Below are 25,778 nucleotides of genomic sequence, written 5' to 3' on the forward strand. Positions count from 1 at the left end.
GACGAAGCTGTCACTGAATCTGGAGATGTGCGATTTCACACTTCTATACCTCTTGTCTGATGGGACAGAGAAGAGGGAGTGGCCAGTGTGCAACTGGTCCTTGATTATGCTGCTGGCCTTGCCGAGGCAATGTGAGGTGTAAATACAGTCAATGGAAGGGGGTTGGTTCGTGTGATGGTCTGGGCTGTGGCCACAATGCTCTGCAATTTCTTGAGTTCTTGGATGGAGCTGTTCCCAAACCAAGCTGTGATGCGTCCCGATAAAATGCTTTCTACGGCGCATCTGAGAGAGTTATTAGGGATATGCCAAATATTCTAAGCCTTCTAAGGGAGTAGAGGCATTGGTGTGGTTTCTTGGCATTGCTTCAATATGGGTGGTTCAGGACAAGTTGCTGGTGATATTTACTCCTAGGAATTGAAGCTTTCAACCATCTCTACCTTGTCCCCGACAATGCATACATGCTGAATTTGCTCAATATCCTCAGGAAGTAGAGGCATAGGTGTGCCTTCATGGCTATTGCCAAGCTGTTAGTGTTGTGCAGTGGTTGCTCGGAAGAAGATGTTCTTGAACTTGGAGGTCACGATTTTCTGACTCCTGTACCACCTTCCACTAGGTATTTTAGAACTGCTTTAGGTCCCAACCCGCAAAGTCCAAATGTTGAATACAAATATGAGACAAGCGGTGTGTCACTTGCCACGTTGTTGCTGACCTGCAGGTATGACCCCTGCAAAGGGATGGAAAGCCTGGAGGACACGTGGGTATCGCGAGCAAACGCCCAGCAGAGGAAGGGTCGTGCCGGGCGTGTGGCAGCCGGGGTCTGCTTCCACCTCTTCACCAGCCACTGCTACCAGCACCACCTTCAGGAGCTCCAGCTGCCCGAGATCAAGAGGGTGCCTCTGGAGCAGCTCTGCCTCAGGTGGGAGTGCACTATTCCTAGAGTCCGTCCGTCCGCTCAACGTTCGATCACATTACCACTCACTCATAAACTAAAGCTGGCTTTCAGCTTGCAAAATACGCCTTTCGTTATAATATGGTTGCAAAATTTTCCTCTTTCATTTTAAAGCCATGCCTTCCAGTCCTTGACATTTCTACCTGGAATCTGACCGTCTATCCTATCTATGCCTCTGCTAATTTGATATATGTCTATCAGGTCTCTCCTCATTCTCTGATGTTCCAGTGAAAACAATCAGTGTCTATCCAACTTCTCGTCATAGGTAAACCCTCTAATCCAGGCATCATTCTGGTAAACCTTCTCTGCACCCTCTCCAAAGCCTGCACATCCTACCTGCAATGGGGTGACCAGAGCTGCACGCAATGCTCCAAATGCCGCCTAAACAAAGTCCTATAAAACCGCAAAATGACTTCCTGACTCTTACACGCAATGGCCTGAGCAATGAAGGCAAGCATACAGTATGCCTTCTTTACCCCTCTATCTACTTGTGCTGCCACTTTCGGGGAGTTATGAACCTGGATCCCAAGATCTCACTACATCAATACTGTTAAGGGTCTTGCCAACTTTCCATTCAATCTCCCATAGTGCAACACCTCACACTGGCTTGGATTAAAATCCATCTGCCATTTCTGTATAATCTATCTAATGTGTACTGTTAATCTATTAAGTTTTCAACTGATAATGGTGGTAAAGGCCAGACCAAGCCACATTTGTAACTGATGCCTGTATTCTGTTTATTAAGTTTCAGTTTAATATTGTCACATGCACCAAGATACAGCTTTGTTTTGCATGCTTTTCAAACGGATCACATAATGTTTAAGAGCTTTTAGATAGGCACATGGAAGAGAAAGGAGTAGAGAGATATAGATCATGTACAGGCACGTAAAATCAGTTTAACTCCGCATCTTGTGTAGAAAGGAACTGCAGTTCTGGTTTATACTGAAGATAGACACAAAGTGCTGGAGTAACTCAGTGCGTCAGGCAGCATTTCTGGAGAAAAAGGATGGGTGACGTTTCCTATCCTCTTTCTCCAGAGATGCTGCCTGACCTGCTGATTTACTCCAGCATTTTGTGTCTAACTTGGCATTCTGCTCAGCAGAAACGTAGAGGGCCGTAGGGCCCATTCCTGTGCTGTACCATTTTATGTTCTACATTATTCATAAATACAATCGTCAAACTCCAGTACAATAGAATATTATAGAATACAATACAATACAATACAATCTGAGGAAGGGTTTTGGCCCGAAGCTTTGCCTATTTCCTTTGCTCCATAGATGCTGCTGCACCCGCTGAGTTTCTCAAGCATTTTTGTGTACCTTCCAGTACAATAAGTTCAGTACAAAGGGAGAAATGTGCATGCAAAAAAACTTTTGAAAAAGAAAATTTCACTTTGTGAGTTATCTTTTTTTTCTTTTGCCCAGGATCAAGGTTTTGGACATTTTTGCAGATCTTGACTTGGAGTCTGTGCTGTCGCGTTTGGTTGAAGTGCCAACAGACGAGAGTCTGAAGGCAGCGAAGAATCGGCTGCAGGATCTGGGGGCCCTCACGCCTGATGAAACCCTCACCCCCCTGGGATATCACTTGGCCTTCCTGCCCGTTGACGTCCGCATTGGGAAACTGATGCTGTTTGGTGCTATCTTCAGATGCCTGGACCCCACCCTGACAATTGCAGCTAGCTTAGCCTTTAAAAACCCTTTTGTAAGTACAACTGCCTCTTCACCATTATTGCTGTGTGCAGACTATCTTTTATCAGACTTTACCTTGCACTAAACGTTATTCCCTTTATAATGTATCTGTATACTGTGGACGGCTTCATTGTAATCATGTATCGTCTATCCGTTAACTGGATAGCACAACATAAAAAGCATTTCACTGTACCTCAGTACACATGACAATAAGAAACAAAACTAAATCAAACTGGTAATCAATGTATTTTCATTATATATCAGTTATTCCAAATCAGCACAATTACTGGTTTGACAAGATAATTGATTTGTGTTTATAACATGCTGCAGCACAGCGGCGCAGCAAGTAGAACCGCTGCCTCACAGCACCAGACACCCGGGTTCAATCCTGACCTCGGGCACTGTCTGTGTGCAGTTTGCATGTTCTCCCTGTAACTACGTGGGTTTCCTCCGGGTGCTCCAGTTCCTCCCACATCCCAAAGAAGAGCGGGTTTGTAGGTTAATTGGACCTCTGTAAATTGCCCCTAGTTTGTAGGGTGCAGATGAAAAGTGGGATAACATAGAACTAGTGTGAACAGATGATCGATGGTCAGCATGGACTTGGTGGGCTGATAGGCAAAGGAAGTGCAGATGCTGGTTTACACCAAAAATAGACACAAAATGCTGTCAGGTAGCATCTCTGGAGAAAAGGAATAGGTGATGTTTCAGGTTGAAAACTTTTATCAGACTAAGAGTCATGGAGGGGAAACAAGAGGTAAAAAAATGTGCAGAACATAGCAGAGTCTGCATTGATGGCCCAGAAAAGGAGGAGCCCACAGTGGTCCATTGATGGCTGGGGACGAGGTGATAACAAAGGGATACAAATGGTGAAATTAGCAAGAGGACTGGGGTTGGAGAAGGAGGGAATGTAAGGGTTACTTGAAATTAGAGAAATCAAAACATATTCTACTGGGTTGTAAGCTACCCAAGCGGAATATGAGGCGCTGTTCCTCCAATTTGCATGTGGCCTCACTCTGACAGTGGAGGGGGCCCAGGACAGAAAGGTCGGAATGGGAAGGGAACTTAAAATGTTTGGCAACTGAGAGATCATGTAGGCCAAGGTGGACTGAGCGTCTGATGGGCCCGTTTCCATGCTGCATCCCTAAACTAAACTAACACTTGGGTAAGTTTTTAGATTTCACCATTTGATAAGTAAGAGTGTGGATTTCCATTATCGCCGTGGTTGGGGCTCAAGAACAATTGTAAGGATTTTTGCTGTCAATTGCAATTTGCTGACCACTGCGCACAAATAAACGATTAAACCTCAAGTAAAATGCCGGCAGGAAAGAAACATAAATAGCTGCAGTTTTAATAATTTTTTTAGTAAGGGGATATAGGGAGAAGGTAGGAGCGGGGTACTGATTGGGGATGATGACATTGATTGGCGGTGCTGGCTCGAAGGGCCGAATGGGCTACTCGTGCACCTATTGTCTATTGTCTAACTCGCAGTTGCGGGTAAGAGATGCCTTGGTGTGCTCGGTGGGAAAAAGGGGCCTGTTTCCACGCTATATCTAAAACAAACTAATAGCATGGTTTGTGCCGTCTATAGGTTGCCCCATGGGACAAGAGAGAAGAAGCGAATGCAAAGAAGCTAGAATTTGCTGTGGCTCACAGCGACTATCTGACCATCTTCCAGGCCTATAAGGTAAGATCGCAGTGCGCTCATTACTCCTCCGCCAGTCTGAGGAAGGGTCCCCTCCCGAAACGTCATCTGTCCATTGCCTCCCCAGATGCCGCCTTACCCACCGAGTTCCTCCAGCTCGTAGTATTTCCCTCAAATTCCTTCCTGATATGCAGAGACTTTTGTGATGCTACTGGTGGGAATGTTAACCTGTTGAGAATTAGTCAGAGGTGGCTGTGTCTTACCTTGTTATGTGTAGGGAAGAACTGCAGATGCTGGTTTAAGGAAGGGTCTCGACCCGAAAAACCTCACCCATTCCTTCTCTCAAGAGATGCTGCTTGTCCCACTGAGTTACTCCAGCATTTTGTGTCTTACCTTGTTATAACTGGTGGTTATTTAGTGCTGTGACCGAAATATTATACATACATTATTTTTAAATATATCCATTTCTTTTCATTTAAATCACCCTTTTAGGGATGGACTTCTGCCCTAAAATTAAGTGCTCGAGCAGCTTACACCTACTGCAGGCAAAACTTTTTGTCTGGACGAACACTACAGGTACGTAGCACTTAAGTTAGAACCACTGAGCTACAACATAGAAACGGGACTTCAGCCCAACATGCCCAAGCTAACTAATTAGGCATATTGGGCTGGTCCCATTTGCTTGCATTTGGTTCACAGCCCTCTCAACCCTTGCTATCCATAGATTTGTCCAAATCTCATAATCATAGAGCCATACAGCATAGAAACAAACCCTTCGACCCAACATGTTCATGCCGACCAAGATGACCCATCTATGCCACCTGCTTGCATTTTGCCCATATCCCTCTAAACCTTTCCTATCCATGTACCTGTCCAATGTGGTCTTTTAAAAGTCATAATTGTATCCGCTTCTATAGCTTCCTCTTGTAACACATTCCAGTTACGGACTACCCCCTGAGTAAAAAAGTTGCCTCTGATGTCCCGCCTAAATCTCACTTCACTCGCCTCAAGCCTATGCCCTTAGTTTTAGAATCCTCTATCTTGGTAAAAAGCCTGTTGAGTATTCACTTTATCCATGCCTTCATGATTTGTACATCTCAATAAGGTCACCCCTCAGTCTCCTACATTCCAAAGAACAAAGTCCCAGTCTATCCAACCTGCCACTATAACTCAAGCTCGCAAGCCCAGGTAACAAAACATCCTGTTGTGTAAGAAGGAACTGCAGATGCTGGTTTAAACCGAAGATAGATACAAAAAGCTGTAGTATCTCAGCGGGTCAGACAGCATCTCTGGAGAAAAGGAATATGTGACATTTCAGGTCCGGTCACGACCCAAAACGTCACCTATTCCTTTTCTCCAGAGGTGCTGTCTGACTCGCTGAGTTATTCCAGCATTTTGCGTCTAACATCCTGTTGAATATCTCCACTTGCATGAGTTGGCCTTGGTTCTTCTGCCATTAACGCCATCAGCACACCATGTGGCCACGATTTTTGCCAACTTCTGGTGTTGATAACACCAAGGTCGCGGTTTGGCAGCACCAGAGGCCCGGGTTCGATCTTGACTATGGGTGCTGTCTGTACAGAGTTTGCACGTTCTCACTGTGACCACGTGGGTTTTCCTCGGGTGCTTCGGTTTCCTTCCACACTCCAAGGATGTACAGGTTTGTAGGCTAATTGGCTTTGGTAAAGATTGTAAATGATCCCATAGTGTTAGTGTACGGGGATCGCTGTATGGCGCGGACTCGGTGGGTCGAAGGGCCTGTAATGGCAATTTCGAACTTTTTCAATGTCCAACTTTCCTTTACCATTACTACACAGGTAAGTGGGAGTGATCTTATGCAGACGAAAATAACTGATCTTCCAGTCGTTATTTCCAGCTGGTTCTTTATTGAAATAGTTGTACAGACAAAAGGATAAACACACCAGATCTTCTTTATTCTTATACAAATTGTAGCTTTCCATTCTTACTATCAGTTGAGAACTGTGTTCTCTCCAACTCCTGTGCCTGGTCTGATCTGGCTCCTCCCTGTCCAACTCTGATATATGTAACGCCCATCTATATATCAAATGCCCACCCCCAAGCGTTCAAAATACTACTGTTAGAAATATCTACACAAAATAATATAATTACCCAACATTAACTAGCCTAATCATGAATGGCTCCTACACACTAATTGTTCTACGTATATAACAAAACAATTACCAATAAGCATTAAAAGGAGCTATAAAAGCTTTACATATTATCAAAAGCAAAAGTATGTAATATGTGTTGCCATTTAATCTTCTTTGGTGATTCTTCAATCTTCTTCTCTTCCTTCTTCTTTGGCTTCTTGGAGCAGACATATCTTAGTTATCGCACTTACCAAGATGTTGCTCTTAGTCTGAAGTCGTACTGTACGCACAAGACCTTGTGCATCTGGTATGATCTCCAATAATATAATTACCCAACAGTAACTAGCCTAAGCATGAATGACTCCTACAGGCCCTGTTTCCGCTCTGTATTTCTAAACTAAACTAAATTTTGTGGGGTTTTTCCAGGAGATCTCTGGGATGAAGAGACAGTTTGCAGAGTTGCTGTCGGACATTGGCTTTGTGAAGGAGGGACTGAGGGCCAAATATATCGAGAAGCTGGCTTCACACGGAGGAGATGGGATTATCGAGGCCACTGGACATGAGGTGAAAGAAAAGTGCTTTACCCTGTACGTTTTCATGACAGATATAATGCATGAAGGATGCTGTGAGGGAGTCCTCCATTTGTAAAGGACGGTAGAAATCTGAACAATAAAGGCACAAAGTGCTGGAGTAACTCAGCGGTGTCATTGTTGTTGAGATTCAGACTATTCGTGATCTAGATGCAAGTTGAACAGCATTGGGAGCTTATTTGACACAGGTTCCTGTGTACATACTTGATATGTTCATGTAATAGGAGCAGAATTAGGCCATTCGGCCCATCATGTCTACTCCACCATTCAATCATGACTGATCTATTTTTCTCTCTCAACCCTATTCTTCTGCCTTCTCCCCATCACCCTTGATACCTGTACTACTTAAGAATCTATCTCTGCCTTTAAAATATCCATTGACAGCCTCCATAGCCTTCTGTGGCAATAAATTCCACAGAAATTCCTCCTCGTCTCCTTCCTAAAGGAACATCCTTTAATTCTGAGGCTATGACCTCTGTTCCTAGACTATCCCATTAGTGGAAAAATCCTCTCCACATCCACTCTATTCAGGCCGTTCACTATATGGTTCAATAGTTCCTTTATTACCACGAGTACCAGATATGCGAGATTATAACCGTACACAAGTACAAGCCCCAGTTAAGCACCTGGTGCATGGAAACAGCCCACTGAGTCCACACGCTACAGTCACCAGGTTTTGGCACCATTTCATAGTTCCAGCTGCACTTTCATTTCACTGCACATCTCGTATGTGTATGTGACGAATAAACTTGACTTGACTTGACTTGACTTGAACTGTTGGTGTATATCCACGACTCGCCGGGACCTTCATGTATTTACAGATACATGCAACAAAAGGGTGGTTTGGGGTGGGGTGCTGAGCTGGGGAAGGTAGGGTGGTATCGCTGGTTGACTGTTTGCTGGCAGCAGTTAATTGGGAAGAGAGGATGGGGGAAATTGGAGCATCAGTTCGTACTGGGGTTATACAATGTATGCTTCATAATACAAATCAGAATTAACAGTTTCTAAACAAATATTTTTTTTGGGTGGGGGGGGGGGGGTTCACCCTTTGTGTTTTTTACGTTGTTGGGTATATTTCTGTTGTGTTGTATATATCCAGAATTTGTTTTCCAGATTTTAATTTTATGAACTCAAAATGATAAAATCCTTTGTGTTCTTCCAGGCCAACTCCAATGCGGGTAACCTGAAGTTAGTTTCAGCAATTCTGTGTGCTGCCTTGTACCCCAATGTAGTCCAGGTTCGTGGAGAATTTGTTTACTCTGACTTGCATTTCAACACTGATGTCATTGAATAAAATGTGCAGCTTTATAGGACTTTGGTTAAGCTGCATTTGGAGTATTGCATGCAGTTCTGGTCACCCCATTCCACGAATGGATGTGGGGGCTTTGGAGAGGGTGCAGAGGAGGTTTACTAGAATGCTGCCTGGATTATTAGTTGCAGGGTGAGGTTGGACAGACTCGAGTTGTTTTCGCTGCAGCACTGGAGATTGAGGGGAGACCTGATAGAAGTTTATAAAATTATGAGAGGCAAAATAGGGTAGAACCTTTTTCCCAGGGTGGAATTGTCAAAGACTAGAAGGCATATCTTTAAGGTTAGATGGGCAAATTTTAAGGTGAAAGAGGCAAGTTTTTTTTTATACAGAGTGTGGTGAGTGCCTGGAACGCACTGCTGGGGGTGGTGGTGGAGGCAGATATGATAGTGATGTTTAAGGGGCTTTTGGAAAGGCACAGCGAATGGATGGATATGGATCACTTGCAGGCAGAGGAGATTAGTTTAATTTGGCATCATGTTTGGCATGGTGGGCCGAAAGGCCTGTTCCTGTGCTGTACTGTTCTATGTTCTATGAATTGTGCTTTTGAGAGGATTGAGTGGAGATTCAATTCAGTTTTCGGCCCACTGAGTCGCACACCAACGCTATCCAACACACACTAGGGACAATTTACAATTTTACCATGCCAAATAACCTACAAAAGCCAGGGGCAATAATACTGCACAGTAAAAGTTCAATAGTTTAGTATTTCTTCTTAAATCCACATGAAGGAGAGTTGACCCGTCAGCCTGTTTCTCAATGCAGGTGATGGGTCTGTGCAGGAAGTTCCGTTCAAGGGACAGGGCCCTCTAATGGAGGGAATCAATACTGCACGGCAGGGGGCAATGAATGACCAAATGGAGTTACCAGGGTGCTTGAACCTATTGAACCTGGTCTTCGTTTTCATTCCATTCCCCCTCTGGAGGGATCTTGACCTGCAATGCCGCCTGACCATTCTCTCCACAGATGCTGCCTGACCCACTGAGTTCCTCCAGCACTGTTTTTCTCAAGATTCTGGCATCTGCAGTCTCTTGTGTCTCCTCTTGTTGTTCTATAAATGGCTACAAGGAGATATGCAGTATTCATTCAGGATTCTTAGAACATGGAACAGTACAGCACAAGAATAGGCCCTTCGGCCCACATTGTAAGCCGAACATGATGTGGAGACCAACCTTTCTCTGCCTGCACGTTATCCATATCACTCCATGTCCATGCGCCAATCCAAAAGTCTCAAACACCACTATTGTATCTGCCTCCACCACCACCCCCAGCAGTGCGTCCCAGGCACCCACCACATTGTAAAGAATGTGCCCCGCGTATCTCCTTTAACATTTGCTCCTCTCACCTTAAAGCCATACTCTCTAGTATATGATTTTTCCATCCTGCTAAAAGGGTTCTGACTGTCTACCCTATCTCTGCCTCTCATAATTTTATAGCCTTCTATCAGGACTTCCCACAGCCTGTGGCATTCCAGGGAAAACAATCCCTGTAGCTAATATCCCCAAATACCGTGGGTATCATTCTGGTAAACCTTCCCTGCATCCTATCCAAAGCCTATCTATTCTCCTCATGATCTTTCTACACCTCTGTAAGATCACCCCTCTGCCTTCTGTGTTCCAAGAAATAAAGTTCTAGCCTGCCCAACCTCTCCCTATAGCTCGGGTCCTTGTGTCCTGGCAACATCCTCATAAATCTTCTCTCCGTTCTTTGTAGCTTAATGACATTGTTGCTATACCAGGGTAACCAAAACTGAACACAGTACTCCAAATTCGGCCTCATCAATGTCTTGCCACACCAATGTCTTGTACATCTGTGTACAAAATCATGTGGAGAATAGATAGGGTAAACGCACTGTCTTTTAACAAGGGCAGGGGGTCGAGAGCCAGAGGACATGGGATTAGGTGAGAGGGGAAAGATTTAATAGGAACCCGAGGGGAACTGAAACGTGGGTATCTGAAACGAGCTGTCAGAGGATGTAGTCGAGGCAAGTACTACAACAACATTTAAAAAACACTTGGAAGAGACGCATACAAGAAAAGACTGAAGTGGGTTTAGGACATGCAGAGGAAAATCCACACCTCCGGATTCAGGGACAGTTTCTTCCCAGCTGTTATCAGACAACTGAATCATCCTGCCACAACCAGAGAGCAGTGCTGAACTACTATCTAACTCATTGGTGACCCTCGAACTATCCTTGATTGGACTTTGCTGGCTTTACCTTGCCTGAATCGTTACTCCCTTATCAAGTATCTATATACTGTAAATGGCTTGATTGTAATTTCTGGTTAACGAGCAACAAAAGCTTTTCACTGTACCTCGGTACATGTGACAATAAACTAAACTAGATAGATATGGGCCAAACGCAGGCAGGCAGTACGTGTGTTGCAGTTCCCTTTTGAACAGGCAGTATGTGTAGATGGGGCATCTTGGTTGGTATGGATGAGTTGGGCCGAAGGGCCTGTTTCCGTGCTGTAACATAATGTTGCAACTTCTATACTTGTTGGCAGATTCCTGCCTCTATTCCTTACCATCATTTGTCAGTGCAGCAGGGTGGGCATACTGGAGATGTTGGGGTGGTGACTGTAATCACAGTACAATTATGCCAGAAATCATTGTGAAGGTGTCTCCCCGCCAGGTGACTGCTCCCCAGAGTAAGTACACACAGACCATGTCGGGAGCGGTGAAGCTGCCGCCCAAACCAGAGGAGCTACACTTCATCACGAAGAATGATGGAAATGTTCACATCCACCCTTCCTCCGTCAACTATCAGGTGAGTCAGCGACTCCCTTTGTCCCCAGTAAGTGATCGGCAGCAGCAGCACACACTGGCCATGTTCTGTTCATCCGTCACTGAGCTGGAAGCATGGAAACAGGCCCATTCGGCCCATCTTGTCCATACTGACCAAGATTGCACACTGGGATAGTCCCATTTTCTTCTAAACCCTTCCTATCCTTATATCTGTCCAAATCTATCTATACATAAGTAAAACTCTGATCTTGTTATCTTCCAATTTGGCGGTATTTCTATTTGCGCAAAAACAGTTTGCGATAGCGCTGCGATTTTTCGCCAGTTCACTCACCGTTCTCCTGTGCTGCAATTGCACCAAGTTTTGTTCCAATTGGTTGAATGTCGTAAATGTTAGCACGGTTTAAAAATCTTAAAAACCGCGCGTGCGCAGATCGATCTCTTCTCCTGCCAGTCGGCACCGCGTGGATTAGTCTCCTCCCCTGTCACTCCCCGGGACGGTCCGCGCCTTCCTATCCCATCGCATCTTTACTGGAGTGAGGGTGGCCAGCGGAGGTTTCCAACCAGACTTTCGGAGGGACCAGAAGCAGCCCAGCCCCAAGCAGCCCAGCCCCAAGCAGCCCAGCCCAGCCCCAAGCAGCCCAGCCCCAAGCAGCCCAGCCCACCCCCAAGCAGCCCACCCCCAAGCAGCCCAGCCCGGCCTCAAGCAGCCAGCCCGGCCCCGAGCAGCCCAGCGTCGCAGACCCGGCCCAGCCCAGAGTCGGAGATGTTGCCGATGTTGCCAAACGGAAAGCAGAGACTTTGATCCCGGCGGAGGAGAACGACCAGTGCCTGCTGTGAGTCCCTATCGCACCGTCAATTCCAACCACTACCCCTCTGGTCCCCCTCGCTGGCTCCTCCCCCGCGATGCCCCCTCCCCCCCCCCCCCATGCCTCTTCCCCCGTATTTTCTCCAAGCTCACCCCCCCCCCCGCCCACACACCCCTCACCCCAAAACTCCGCCCTGTCCACACCCCCACCCCACACCCCCGCCCATACGTCCCTATAAGACCTCCAGTGCTGACTGTATGGAGTTTGCACATTCTCCATGAGACCGCGTGGGTTTTCTCTGAGTGTTCCAGTTGCCTCCCATATTCCAAAGACGTATGGGTTTGTAGGTTAATTGGCCTCTGTAAATTGTCCCTGGTGTGTAAGATTGAACGTAGTGTGTAAGATATGGTATTCCATATCACTGGAATGATTTAAGAGAGAGTTAGATAGAGCTCTAGGGGCTAGTGGAATCAAGAGATATGGGGAGAAGGCAGGCACGGGTTATTGATTGGGGACGATCAGCCATGATCACAATGAATGGCGGTGCTGTCTTGAAGGGCCGAATGGCCTCCTCCGCACCTATTTTCTATGTTTCTATAACTAGTGTGAACGGGTGTTCACTGGTCGGCACGGACTCGGTGGGCCTGTTTCCACACTTTTTTTTATAAACTATTAACTTGTACTCCAAGACCCTTCTGCACGTGAATGCTGATTAGTTCCCCTGGTTATATTGGATGCTAGGTTCGTCACTTTGAGAGCCCATACCTGGTGTACCACGAGAAGGTGAAGACCAGCCGTGTGTTCCTGAGGGACTGCAGCATGGTATCTGTGTACCCTCTCGTGCTGTTCGGGGGAGGGCAGATCCACGTGGAGCTCAAGAGAGGGCACTTCATCCTTTCCCTGGATGACGGGTGGATTAGGTTTGCAGCTGCTTCCCATCAGGTAAGAGTCTAGTGTGGGAGGGGGAGAGGGGTGTCCTGTGGTTCAGGATAATGTGTCACTCAAAGGGCTGTTTAAAGATGGGTCAATGATGTTTCATTGTCACGTGCAAATACAAAGTGAAATTCTTTCCTCACAGACAGTTCAGTAAAGTATGGCCATACCTAAGCATAATCTCCAATTAGCAAAGTGTACAGGAATAGTTCATTAAGCCCGCATGCAAGTGGCGCCAGGTTTGTCTGATCCATGCAAACCACAGTCTGCTGCAGGGCTTCCATCTGTCGCCTTCCTTGGACACGAACCAACGTCCCTCTCCTCGCTTGGAGATATGTATCACTTTTTGGCAGAGGAGATTAGTTTAACGTCATCATATCCAGCAGACATTTTGGGCCGTACGGCCTGTTCCTGTACTTCACTGTTCTATGTAATCTTAGATCCAATAAGACCATTAGAGAATAAGACCATTCGAGTCTGCAATTCCTTCATGGCTGATCTATTTTCTCCTCTCAACCCCATTCTTCTGCCTTCTCCCCATAATCTTTGCCTTTGCTAATCAATCACTGCTTTAAAAATACCTAATGACTTGGCCTCCACAACTGTCTGGCAATAAATTCCACAGATTCACCACCCTCTGACTAAAGAAATTCCTCCTCATCTCCACTGAAGGTATGTCCTTTTATTCTGAGGCTGTGCCCGCTGGTCCTAGACTCTCCCACTAGTTGAAACATTCTCTCCACATCCACTCTATACAGGCCTTTCACAATTCAGTAAGTTTCACTGAGACCCCACCCCTCATCCTTCTAAACTCCAGTGAGTACAGGCTTAGTGCCTTGAAATACTCTTCATACGTTAAACACTAATCATCCCCTCAATAAATCAGCTCCTCAATTAGACTGAGTTTTTGCTGTGATATTTTGCTTTTTAGTTGGTGGTGAGTGAATTTATATTTTGACTCTGACGAGATAACTGCTGTGCCTGTGACCCTTCGGAACCCTCACGTGGCTGTGTGTAGGGCAGTGGTGTGGTGTGTGTATATCATGCATAGTCCAGCTGCTAAAGGAACGTACCTCTGTTCTAACTGGAGATAGACACAAAATGCTGGACTAGCTCAGTGGGACAGGCAGCATCACTGGATAGAACAAATGGGTGATGTTTCGGGTCGAGTCCCTTCTTCAGAAGTTCTAACTGGTATCTGTCCCCTCTTCTTGCGCTGTTCAGATTGCCGAGTTAGTGAAGGAGCTTCGTTGGGAACTGGACCAGCTTCTGGAGGATAAAATCAAGGAGCCCACGATGGATCTGTGCACTTGCCCACGAGGATCACTGATTATCGACATGATCGTGAAACTGGTCACGACTCAGTGAAGGCGCGGCTGGAAAGTGTGTCCCGTCTGGGGCGTCTGCCACCCGTCGCTTTCCCAAACATTTGCAGCGAGATCCAAATCCATTACCCAGACTCAGCTGACGTTACTGGACCGTGTGGTCTAAGTCCTACATGGCACGACCCAAGACTCAAACCTGTGCAGCAAGTAAATTTCTGCTTCGTCTCTCAGTAAAGAATATTTTGATGGAAACCGGACCTATTGCAAGTGTCAGAAGAAGCCTATTTATTGTTCAATGTCGGAAGCATGCAAAATCATTGAAGTGTTATCACTTAAAATGTGTGCACCCAAAGCTAATACACAGCCATGAGGTGAGATGAACCAGTTTCCACGGCGGTGGGATGTCATTTGCACCAGAGACACGTTTGAAGTCAAACAACGGCACTGCTAAAAAATGTCAGAGTGCTGAGCAACTCAGCGGGTCAGGTAACATCTCTAGAACATGGACAGATGACCTTTCGGGTTGGAATCAGTCTGAAGTGTCCTGACCCGAAACTTTGCTTATCCAGAGATGCTGCCTGACCCAATGAGATGCTCTTGCACTTTGTGTCTTTTTTTGTAAACCAGCTCCTGCAGTTCCTTGTTTCTAAACAGCACTGTTGATTTTGGTTACTGCACCTTGAAGTTGCTGTGCCGTGTTTGTCAAATAAATTAAACCATCACACCTTCGCTGTAACTTTGGGTGAAGGACTATTTTAAATAGGAGCAATAGCAAATAATTGTCTTTAAAAGACTCTGCTATTTCACGAGCAACTAACTGTTAAAGGTTTGCTGCACCTTAACATTGAAACATAAAATAAGTACCAAATATATATATTTGCATCCATATGTTATTCTTGTAAAAAATGTTCCTCGTGGCCTGGGATTTTGCCAGCGTTAATTCTAAACCAAAATGGATAAATGGTCAGTGTAGAAACAAACAGATAGCCATTGCAATGCTGGAACTTACAGGGAAAACATATAAAGCTAGAGGTATGTTACTGAAATGAAACATGAGAGTACTCTTGCTGAAGTAGGGATCTGATTTTGTGTATCGTATTCTCGCAACCATGGGACATTTCAAAGCACTTTATATAGACAACAAAGTATTTTTGATGGATGGTCATATTTTGAACAGTTTCAATTGTGAGTGCTGTAGGTAAAATCTTAACGGCAACGAATTGAATAGATTTTCTAGGGAAACAGTTGATGAGGGGGTAAATATCTTGCTAGGGTGCCAGGAAATCTCTGCTTGTTTTTGAAGTAGCAGCATCAAATGATTTTACAGCCTGCTAGGAGGACAGGTGTTTAGCGCTTGATCCATGCCGTCGGTCACAGCTGCCTCAACGCCAGGCTGTGGTCGGGTTACTGAGCGGGGCTCGGGCACACAACTGTGAAACTCAGGCATGACTTCTGATACTGCACCATGGTTGATTAAAACACAAAGTGCTGGAGGAACTCAGTAGGTCAGGCAGTATCAGTGGAGGGAATGGACAGACAATGTTTTGGGTCAGGACCCTTTCTCAGCCGATCCATTCCCTCCATTGGTGCTGTATTCACAAGCAAGCTGTAGATGCAAATCTTGAGCAAAACACGAAGGGCTGGAGTAACTCAGTGGGTCAGGCAGCATCCCTGGGGAACATAGATAGGCGATGTTTTGTGTCGGGTCTTTTCATCAGACTGGAAGCAATGGGTCTGTCAGGACAGTCTTTTTGTGACCAGTCCATATTCTCCACAGATGCTGCCTGACCCACTGAGTTCCTCTAGCATTTTGTGTTTTGCTCAAGATTCCAGCAGCTGCAATTCTTCGTGAATCCGCGGATGATCGTTGGGTTGTGACAGTAAAATGTTAACAGTAACACTGTTTGGGTGTGAAGAAGTTTAAAATGAATTGAGCAAGGTGGAAATAAAGTAAATCCGATCAAGTTATCGGTGTTTGGAAACTTTTATTGTCTATTTGTCCATGGGATGTGAGTTGTCACGAGCCACGCTGGCATCGGTCGTGTGCCTGTGCCTGTCTCTGAATGGAGAGGGCAGTTAGCAGCCAGCCACGTGGGTGAGTGTGGAACTGGTGCAGGGCCAAGCGCTGAGGGTGACTGATCACCTCCTGTGCAGGGCAGCAGTGAACCAGCTGCATTTTTACAACAATTTACAATCCCTCCTTTCCCTTGAGCTCCAGCCCGGAGATTACCAATGCTGAATTTCTTGAACTTTCCAACTGCCAAGATGGAATTCAGACGTTTTACCAGAGATCAATCCCTCGTCATTCATTTTTGTGAGCAGCTTCTGGGTTGCAGTTGATGAGGCTTTGAACTCTGGATAAGATTATTTCGTTGGAGCTGTTGCAGTCCTCAGCGTTGTAGGGTGGGGAAACGGTCAGCACGCCAGCTACACACAGCAGGTGGCTCTCCTCCCCCTGCTCCCTGACAGGAATCAGATTCTTCTCCAGCCAAGACTTCAGGCGGCATTTCCGGTGTTGGAGCTCCTCGCTGCTGTAAGTTCTAGAGGGCGCCGGCATGAACAGGGAGGACAGTTTCTCCGTGGTGTTGGTCTCTCCCTCGTTGATCAGTTCCACCGCTTGGATCGCGTGGCCCATAACAGTCACAACAGACACCTTCCCAGCGGCCACAAAGTTCACCAGAACAATGCTGGAAGAAATTAAACATTGGGTTAAAGATCAAAATTAAAGATCAGGAGGGCAGCACAGTGGTGTAATTGTATCTGCCATGAGAGTTTCCACTGGCAGCTCATTCCAGATACGGACTACCCTCTGAGTGAAAAGGTTGCTGCAGAGATCCCTCTTAAATCTCTCCCCACTCACCTCTTTCCCCTGGGCCCAGTGATTAATATTCTCTGCTGTGTTGATTCAATTCCTCTTGTGCTTCTTACCACGATGCTGCTTGATAATTAGGGCAGCACAGCTGATAACTACCATAGCGCCACAGGCCTGGATTCGATCCTGACCTCTGGTGCTGTCTCTATAATTTGCATGTTCTCCCTTGAACCGCGTGGGTTACCTCCGGGTGCTCCGGTTTCGTCCCTCAACCCAAAGACATGTGAGTCTGTAAATTGCCCCTAGTGTGTAGGAATTGGTTGCAAAAGTAAAATAACTAGTATGAATGGGTAATCGATGGTCAACGTGGACTCGGTGGGCCGAAGGGTCTGTTTCCATGCTGTATCCCTAAATTAAATTAATCAGTTTAGGTTTATTATTGTCATGTGCACAGAGGTACAGTGAAAAGCTTTAGTTTACATGCTAACAAATCAGATTATATAATATACGTCAATGCAATCAAGTCAATCTCAAGTACAATAGGTAGAGCGAAGGGGAATCACCAAGCACAAAGTAGAAACTACTGCTAGAAGTTACTTTATTTGAACAGATGAACCTCCATTTTTTAAAGAATGAGTGCTATCAGAGGCATTTCTTCACCACCCTAACTAGAAGTTGGGTAGCAAAAAATATACAACGTAAGGTAGTCGGGTTAAATCAACAGGAAATCAGGACAAACTGCTTTATCCATTGTGAGTCAAGCTGGGTAAGACAAATGCGGGAAGACAAAAGGTACTGCAGATCCTGGCACCTTGAGCAAAACAAAGTCTGGAGGAACTCAGCGGGCCAGGCAGCATTTATGGAGAGAATAGACGGATGATGTTTCGGGTTAGGGCCCATCTTCAAACTGATGGAGTGGGGGATGGAAGAAAGCTAGAAAAAAGAGGTGGGACAAAACCTGACAGTTGATGGGTGGATACAGTTGAGAAAGGGGGGGGGGGGGGGGTAAGAGAGGTGTGGGAAGGAACTGCAGATGCTGGTTTAAACCGAAGATAAACACAAAAAGCTGGAGTAACTCAGTGGGACAGGCAGCATCCCCAGAGAGAAGGAATGGGCGATGTTTCGTGTTGAGACCCTTTCATTTTCCTTTCCCGTGACTTTCAGTCTGAAGGGTCTTGATCCGAAAAAATGTCACCCATTCCTTCTCTCCAGAAATGCTGCCTGTCCCGCTGAGTTACTCCAGCTTTTTGTGTCTATCTGGGGGAAAGGGGTAGATATTAATGGGATATTGGTCAAAGGGGGGACGGGAGGGAGATAAAAGGGAAATGTGGGTTTCGGTGATAGGAGATGGGTGTATGGAGGACAACAGAGCAGGGTGACTGGGATAGTGGGAGAAATATGCGCTCATTGGGGTGGGGGAGGGTGTTTCTTTTAATCGGAAAATTCAGTGTTCATACCGTTGGGTTGCAAGCTATCCTAACGGAATATGAGATGCTGTTCCTCCAGTTTGCGTGTGGCCTCACTCTGGCATTGGAGGCCTTGAACGGAAAAACAAATGCATGTATGCGGAAGCCAGTCAAGTGCATTATGGGGTAACAAATATAGAATGCTAGACATTGTTAGATTTCAAGAGATTTTGAATTACCTTCCTGAAACAGGATCAACAGTGAAGACCCAACCCTGGTATGTGTTTTTTTCATCTGCTGTTACTTTCACTTCTTTGTTCAGATATTTCTCCCAATCTAAAGGTTTGTTTTCCTTCCATTCATTCATATTTATCAGATGATAAATATCACAAATCTATAGAAGCACAAAAAAAAAACAAATCAAACATTCCACTTTTCAAAATCAGCAGTATTTATTTGCTGCACAATTATATATCAGTTTACCTATTCCACACAGAGGGTGGGGGTCTATGAAATGAGACCTGTATTGTTGCCTCAGGAGCCTTGGGCAAGTTTCCTGTTCCTCAATACACCCTTCATTCCTCACACACATTAGTATGCTCTTGATTTATTAGTGTTGCTAAAGGTATCACTTCACATTTTTAGGATTATATTCCATCTGCCATATTCTGACCATCATATCATTAACGTTGTCGCTGAAAATTACCCTTGATACCCATACCACCACCAACTTCAAGAACATGCTTTCTACATTCACTTCCTAATCAATATAGAGGATCCAAGCACCTTAACACACCACGGGTCACTCTCTGCCTCCCTTCACCAGCATAGTTTGCCACAAGCTCTTCGTATTTTGGACTAGTCTCGTATGATAAGCTGGAAAGGGTGCAGTGGAGATTTACAAGGACATTGTCAGGATTGATGGCCTGAGCTATTGAGAGATAGGGAACCTTATTCCTTGGAGTGCAGGAGAGGTGATCTTATAAAGGTTCACAAAATCATGAGGGGGAATAGACAGGGTAAATGCACAGTATTTTACCCAGAGTAGGGGAATCAAAAATCAGAGGACATAGGTTTAAGGTGAGGGGAAATATTTAATAGGAACCTGAGGGGCAACTTTTTACACAGAGAGTGGTGGGTGTGTGGAAAAAGCAGCCAGAGGAGCTAGTTGTGGCAGAAACTGCAACAGATATTTGGACAGGTCCATGGTTAGGACAGGTTTAGAGGGATATGGGCCAAATGCGGGCAGGTGGGACTAGTGTAGATAGGACATGTTGGCCGGCATTGACGAGTTGGGCCGAAGGGTCTGTCCCCGCGTTGCCCGGCGGTTCCTGCAGACGGAGCCGCTGCTCTGTGTCTCCGCGTTGCCCGGCGGTTCCTGTAGACGGAGCCGCTGCTCTGTGTCTCCGCGTTGCCCGGCGGTTCCTGTAGACGGAGCCGCTGCTCTGGGGGCGGGAGAGTCGGATAAAGGCCGCCATGACACTTACCGGCACCGGCGCCCAGCGATGACGTCAGAGTCGGGGCCGTGACGTTCACGGAAGTGGGCCGCCTCCTCCCCCTGCACACCACGTGGTCAAAGATCATATTGCACGTGGTGAGAGCTCCCGCTCCTGCAAGGCTGGAGAGCAAAGATTATAGAGGAATCTGCTGGAGAGCTCAGCTACATTCTTGTTGAACTCTTTGAAGATTTAAATGTTATTGTTAATCAGCATATTTCTGTTGAAACTATAATTTATAATGAATCCTAACGAGACATTAAAATTCGGCTTTACATTTCACATATGACACCCTTTTGTCTCATTTTAACCTCCACACATCTGCCAATCACCCCTCACCTGTATCCACCTATCACTTGCCAGCCTTTCTCTTGCTGCCCCCTCTCTTTTCCGGCTTTCTTCCCCAACTCCATCAGCCTGTCCGTTTCCTCCACAGATGCTGCCTGACCCGCTGAGTTCCTCTACCAGTTTGTGTCTTTTTTTTTTGCTGTAGTAACTCAGCAGGTGAGGTAGCATCTTGAGACCAGGACTAGATCACTTGCCTGCTTCTACCACCCTATCAATCTAAATAAAGGTTTCAACCCAACACGTTACCTATCCATGAGAACCTGTGTTCAATTGTCATATGTATCAAAATGGAACAATTACATTCTTACTTGCAGCAGCTTGACATGTAAATATAGTACCACATAGATAACAAACCAAAAAAATCCATTAAATAAAAACAATATTAGTGCAAAAAGCCCGAAGCCCTTGCCAAGGCAGTGTTTAGTTCATAGTTTAGTTAATGTTTAGTGTTTGTAGTGTTCAAGAACCTGATAGTTGCTGGGAAGGTGCTGTTCTTGATGCTGTTGTAAGCAAGATTTTTATTACATCTGCACCTCATCGTACTTATGCATGACAATATGGAGTCATATATAATTATATATATAAATATACAACAATACAATACCATTTATTGTCATTTGAGCCTCAGTTAGGCTCAAACGAGATTCCGTTTCCACAGCCATACAAACAAAGACAATTTCCTACAGACATACACACAATTTAATTCACACAAACATCCATCACAGTGAACCCACTGAGATGGAAGGCAAAGTCTTTTCTCTCCCCTGTTCTCCATTTCTCTCCCGATGTCCAAGCCCCAGGAGGGCGATGATAAGTCCCACGGCCATTTTAGGCCGTGCTGGGCGATTTCCGGACCCGCTCCCGGTCTAAAAGTCACAGTGTTGGAGCCCCCGGCGGGCGCTGGAATGTCCCACGGTCATGAAGCCGCGCTGGGCGATGTACGTCCCGCTCCGGGTCGTTCCAACCCCGCGACACGGGCTGGAGAAGTCGCGTTGCGGGAGCTCCGGGAAGCGGTCTCCTCAACCGGACCCACAAGCTCCCGATACCCCGACAGTCCACCGGACCTGCGGCTGCGTTGCTGGAGCCTCCGAGCCCCAGGAGTCGAGTCGCAGCAGCGAATCACCACCGCTCCCCACGCTCCGAGGCCGGCCAGCCCCACGACGGTGAGTAGTCCGCAGCTCCGCAGTCTCCCGAGCCCCCGGGTCGTTCAGGTAGGAGGCCGCTCCACGGTGCTAGGCCCCAACGACAACGGAGACCTGACAGGGAAAAGGTCGGGTCTCCCGGACAGGGAAGAGATTTTAAACAGTTTTCCCCTCCCCGCCCCCCACATATACACATTTAAAACCAGTATTAAAAAAACACCAACATTACATTTAACTAGACAAAAAAAAAAAAAAAGACAGGCTGTAGGGGCCGCTGCAACGGGTAAGTCGCGCCGCCCAATTCGTAGGTTGACGTTATGACGTAAATATAATTGCAAGCAAATAAGACTAGCTTATATGGGGCATCTTGGTCAGCATGGAAGAGTCGGGCCTGTTGTCATGCTTTATAGCTCTATATTATCAATAAGATAAGCAATAGAATGGAAGAATGCGTCACACTAAACGGTAGGGGCCTGGGGAGTGTTGTAGAGTAGAGGGATCTTGGAGTGCAGATACATAAATTCCCTGAAGGTGGCAACACAGGTAAGCAGGGTGGTAAAGAAGACTTTCGGTACATGGGACTTCATCTACACTATTGGCCAACCGTGGGCAAATGGGACTAGCTTAGATGGGGCATCTTAGTTGGCATGAATGTTGGGCCGAAGGGCCTGTTTCTGTTATGTATGACCCCTCAGATTCTATCCCTCACCCACAAACTGGGGCAATTTACAGAGGGTCAATTAACCGATAACCTCATGTCTTTGGAATGTGGGAAACCGGAACACCCAGAAGAATCCAAAGCAGTTCTAGGGAGAATGTGCAAACTCCACAGAAACGGCACCTGAGGCCAGGGTCAAACCCAGTCTCTGCAACCATGAGGCAGTGGTTCTGCCAGCTGTGCCACTGCACCATTCAATCTATCTCTCCTTAGATTGAGACAATGTCAGATCTCACTCACCCTCTCTATATCTTCTTAGTTAGGTGATCATTTTCTGAGTCGTTGGTATTTAATTGTTGTATGCCTGTAGTCAGCACATCCTGAACAGTATCCGTTGCCATGGAATTCGGGCTGCTCATTTCCTGCCTCTTATTTGTTGTTCTGTGATAATTTAGTCTTGACAGTGACTAGTGCATTCTTATCATGGCCAGAGCCGGATTTAGATGAAGAGAGGCCCTAGGCTATTCCACTTGTGAGGCCCCTCCCAATCCCTCAGCCCCACGATTAGAGGAAGATTGAAGTGTTTTAAATAATTTGATTAAAGCCAAGGATGATGACGGGTGTTTAAAAATTCGCAATTCGCAATTCCTTCTCTAAAGGACATAAAATTTTATTGTAAAATACCGTAGTGATTGAAAAAAATGCATAAATGTTAAAATTAACACCGTGAAAAACTTTTGCTACAACCAAACTTTGTAAACATTTTGTGGAATAAGCAGGAATTTTTAGGAAAATAAAATTGTAAGTTTACTGTTATATTAAAAAACACAAACAAAAAAACTGGGAAGTGTTAATAAGATGACCATGACTACCTGACAGTGACAGTGTGACACTTTTAGATCCTACTGTACAGTTGGTTTTAAAATACACTAGACTAAGTGTAGACTAAGGGGGGGCGGGCTTTCTGGAGCGCTAGCATGGGTGTTGTGGGCTGATGGGACTGGTTTCCAGAGGGCTAGTATGGACATTGTGGGCCGAATGGATTCTTGGGCTGGCAGCTCAGTCACTCAGGCCTGACAGGCTGACAGCTCAGTAACTGACAGAAATTCTGCCATAAACAGGTGACAGACTCTGTGAGAGAGAGAAGGGGGAGAGGGTGGCGATTTTAGACATTTTCATCTTTTTTTACAGATCACAGCAATGAAAGAGGAATGTATATCCTTGCGTGGATCTCTGGAGTGCTAGTATGGGTGCTGTGGGCTGAAGGGACTGGTTTCCAGAGGGCTAGTATGGACATTGTGGACTAAATGGATTCTTGGACTTGCAGTTCAGTGAGTCATGGCTGGTGGGCTGGCAGTTCACAAAGTCATGGCTGGTGGGCTGACACTTCAGTCACTTACAGCTGGTGGGCTGGCAGTTCACTTACTCATGGCTGGTTGGCTGGCAGTCCAGTCACTCACGGTTGGTGTGGTGGCAGTTCACTCAGTCACCCTTCCTCCCTTCATCCCCCCCACTCTGCTCCTTGCCATCCCCCCCCCCCCCCCATGCATTCAGTCCATCTCCCCTCAACCTCCCCACCATGCACTCTTAGTGGTTTCTCCGACAGCGCAGCCATTCCTGCCTATTAAGTTCCCATTGTGATGGCATGGCAAGTGGAAAAAGGATTTATTAAAGTTTAAAAATGTGAAATAAAATATAACAACAATTTAAATGTTAAAGATGAGATTTATTAAGTTATTTCTTGTTGTGTCTCTTGTTGTGTTCTGCTGCTCACTGCCTCTTGATGGCTCTTTGCTGTTGATAAAAAAAGAGACAATTTTAATATAGAAAGATTGAGTGGTCAAATTTTAACAAAGAAAATCTGAGAATTTACCTCAAAAGTCATCATTCAGTGCAGGCCAGCAAATCCAATCTCATAGCACCTCAAGCAGATTGCAGGCAGCAAATCACACACACACGCACGCACACACACACACACACACGCATACACACATACAATCACTGACACTCACACTCACTCACACACATACACTCACACACACATACACTCACACACTCACACACACACTCACACAAATACAAACACACACACACACTCTCACACACACACAGACACTCACGCACACATACACTCACACACATACACTCACACACATACACACACACACACACATACACTCACACACACAAACACACACAAACACACACATACACACTCACACATACACTCACACGATGTTAAAGTCGGCACTCTAGAGCTCCACACAGCGACCCGGGTAAGGCATCGCCCCGCTCCGCGATGGTACCTCAGTGTTGAAGCTGCAGCTCGAAGCTCTGGCCGGTCCCGGCAGGAAAGGCCGCGCTAATCCGAATGGTAGGCCGCGAGGAGGGGGCGAAGATGCGGCTCAGAGGAACGACACATCCTCGCCCAGGTAGGGACTGGGAAATACGGTTTCTCCCTTTACCCCCCCCCCCCCCCCACCCACATAAAAAGACTACAAATACTACAAGGCTTCCAGAACAAAACTTTTTAACAAACTAAAAATATTTTAAAAGGGTGAAGAACGAACAGCTGAGCAACGAACACAGAGGCCCAGGAACCGTTGGTGCGGGAGGAGCAACGTCCGAGCGGTAGGCTTAAAACCCGAGCGCGGGGCTTTGTTTTTACAGAGGCCCAGGAACCGTTGGTGTGGGAGGAACCTAAATCTGTAACGTTCCATTCGCATTTCAAAACAAGTGGGCTTGAGGAAGCCGCTGACTGGTGGAAGCGGACTAGAGAAAGCAGCTGATTGGGAGTCAGATCCCTGCTGATTTCTTCCAGCACTTTGTATCAGGATCTTTGCTTTGTATTGTTTCCTGGGTAAGGGGGGGCGGGGAGTATGAGGCCCAGGGCAGTTTACTGTTCTGGATATCAGATGTGGGAGGTCATGGAGTCTGATAGCCTTCCAGACGTCCACATCTGCGCCAGGTGCATCGAGATGGGGCTCCTAAGGGACCGTATTAGGAACCTGGAGCAGCAGCTCGATGACCTCTGTGGTCAGGGAGAGCGAGGAGGTCATAGAGAGGAGTTACAGAGAGGTGGTCACTCCAAGACCACGGGAGGCAGACAAGTGGGTCACGGTTAGGAGGGGCAAGGGGCAGAGGCAGGGACTAGAGAGTACCCCGGTGGCTGTACACCTTGGCAATAAGTACTCCTGTTTGAGTACTGTTGGGGGGGACAGCCTACCTGGGGGTAGCGACAGCGGCTGGGCCTCCGGTACAAAGACCGGTCCTGTTGCTCAGAAGGGTAGGGAAAAGAAGAGGAGGGTATTAGTAATAGGGGACTCTATAGTTAGGGGGTCAGATAGGCGATTCTGTGGACACAGTCGGGAGACCCGGATGGTAGTTTGCCTCCCTGGTGCCAGGGTCTGGGATGTGTCTGAACGTGTCCGAGATATCTTGAAAAGGGAGGGAGAGGAGATTGAGGTCGTGGTACATATAGGTACCAATGACATAGGTAGAAAAAGAGAAGAGGTCCTGAAAGAAGAATTTAGGGAGTAATGCCCCTGTCCCACTTAGGAAACCTGAACGTAAACCTCTGGAGACTTTGCGCCCCACCCAAGGTTTCCGTGCGGTTCCCGGAGGTTGCAGGTGGTTGCCGGATGTTGCAGGTAGTGGAAGCAGGTAGGGAGACTGACAAAAACCTCTGGGAACCTTGGGTGGGGCGCAAAGTCTCCAGAGGTTTCCGTTCAGGTTTCCTAAGTGGGACAGGGGCTTTAGGAGGAGAGTTAAGGAGAAGGACCGCAAAGGTAACAATCTCAGGATTACTGCCTGTG

At 46.4% G+C, this 25,778-nt stretch overlaps 2 protein-coding genes across 6 annotated transcripts in view; one reads left to right on the forward strand and one right to left on the reverse strand.

The window, feature by feature from the left end:
• Nucleotides 1–14,973, forward strand: part of dhx57 (DExH-box helicase 57) — a 51,414-nt gene extending 36,441 nt beyond the window's left edge. For all 3 annotated transcript variants that reach the window (XM_033025774.1, XM_033025775.1, XM_033025776.1), the window contains exons 17-25: nt 716–916; nt 2,374–2,650; nt 4,226–4,321; nt 4,772–4,855; nt 6,817–6,954; nt 8,143–8,217; nt 10,925–11,059; nt 12,585–12,785; nt 14,001–14,973. In XM_033025774.1, the coding sequence (XP_032881665.1) occupies nt 716–916; nt 2,374–2,650; nt 4,226–4,321; nt 4,772–4,855; nt 6,817–6,954; nt 8,143–8,217; nt 10,925–11,059; nt 12,585–12,785; nt 14,001–14,144 (1,351 nt within the window). In that variant the 3' untranslated portion in view covers nt 14,145–14,973. The remainder of the gene's footprint in view (nt 1–715; nt 917–2,373; nt 2,651–4,225; nt 4,322–4,771; nt 4,856–6,816; nt 6,955–8,142; nt 8,218–10,924; nt 11,060–12,584; nt 12,786–14,000) is intronic.
• A 1,096-nt stretch (nt 14,974–16,069) lies between these two features.
• On the reverse strand, nt 16,070–19,865 carry gemin6 (gem nuclear organelle associated protein 6). 3 transcript variants are annotated; one of them, XM_033025779.1, is made up of 3 exons: nt 19,807–19,865; nt 18,559–18,713; nt 16,070–16,788 (listed from the first exon to the last, which is right to left on the reverse strand). In XM_033025779.1, exons 2-3 carry the CDS (start codon nt 18,684–18,686, stop codon nt 16,404–16,406), a joined length of 513 nt encoding a protein of 170 aa, XP_032881670.1. In that variant the 5' UTR covers nt 18,687–18,713; nt 19,807–19,865; the 3' UTR covers nt 16,070–16,403. The 3 variants fall into 3 exon arrangements, with proteins under 3 accessions (XP_032881670.1, XP_032881668.1, XP_032881671.1); XM_033025777.1 differs by lacking the exon at nt 19,807–19,865 and adding an exon at nt 19,106–19,335; XM_033025780.1 differs by lacking the exon at nt 19,807–19,865 and adding an exon at nt 18,803–19,098.
• Nucleotides 19,866–25,778: the final 5,913 nt, after the last annotated feature.

Source organism: Amblyraja radiata, chromosome 8, assembly GCF_010909765.2.
Source record: "Amblyraja radiata isolate CabotCenter1 chromosome 8, sAmbRad1.1.pri, whole genome shotgun sequence".
Classification (NCBI taxonomy): Eukaryota; Metazoa; Chordata; class Chondrichthyes; order Rajiformes; family Rajidae; genus Amblyraja; species Amblyraja radiata.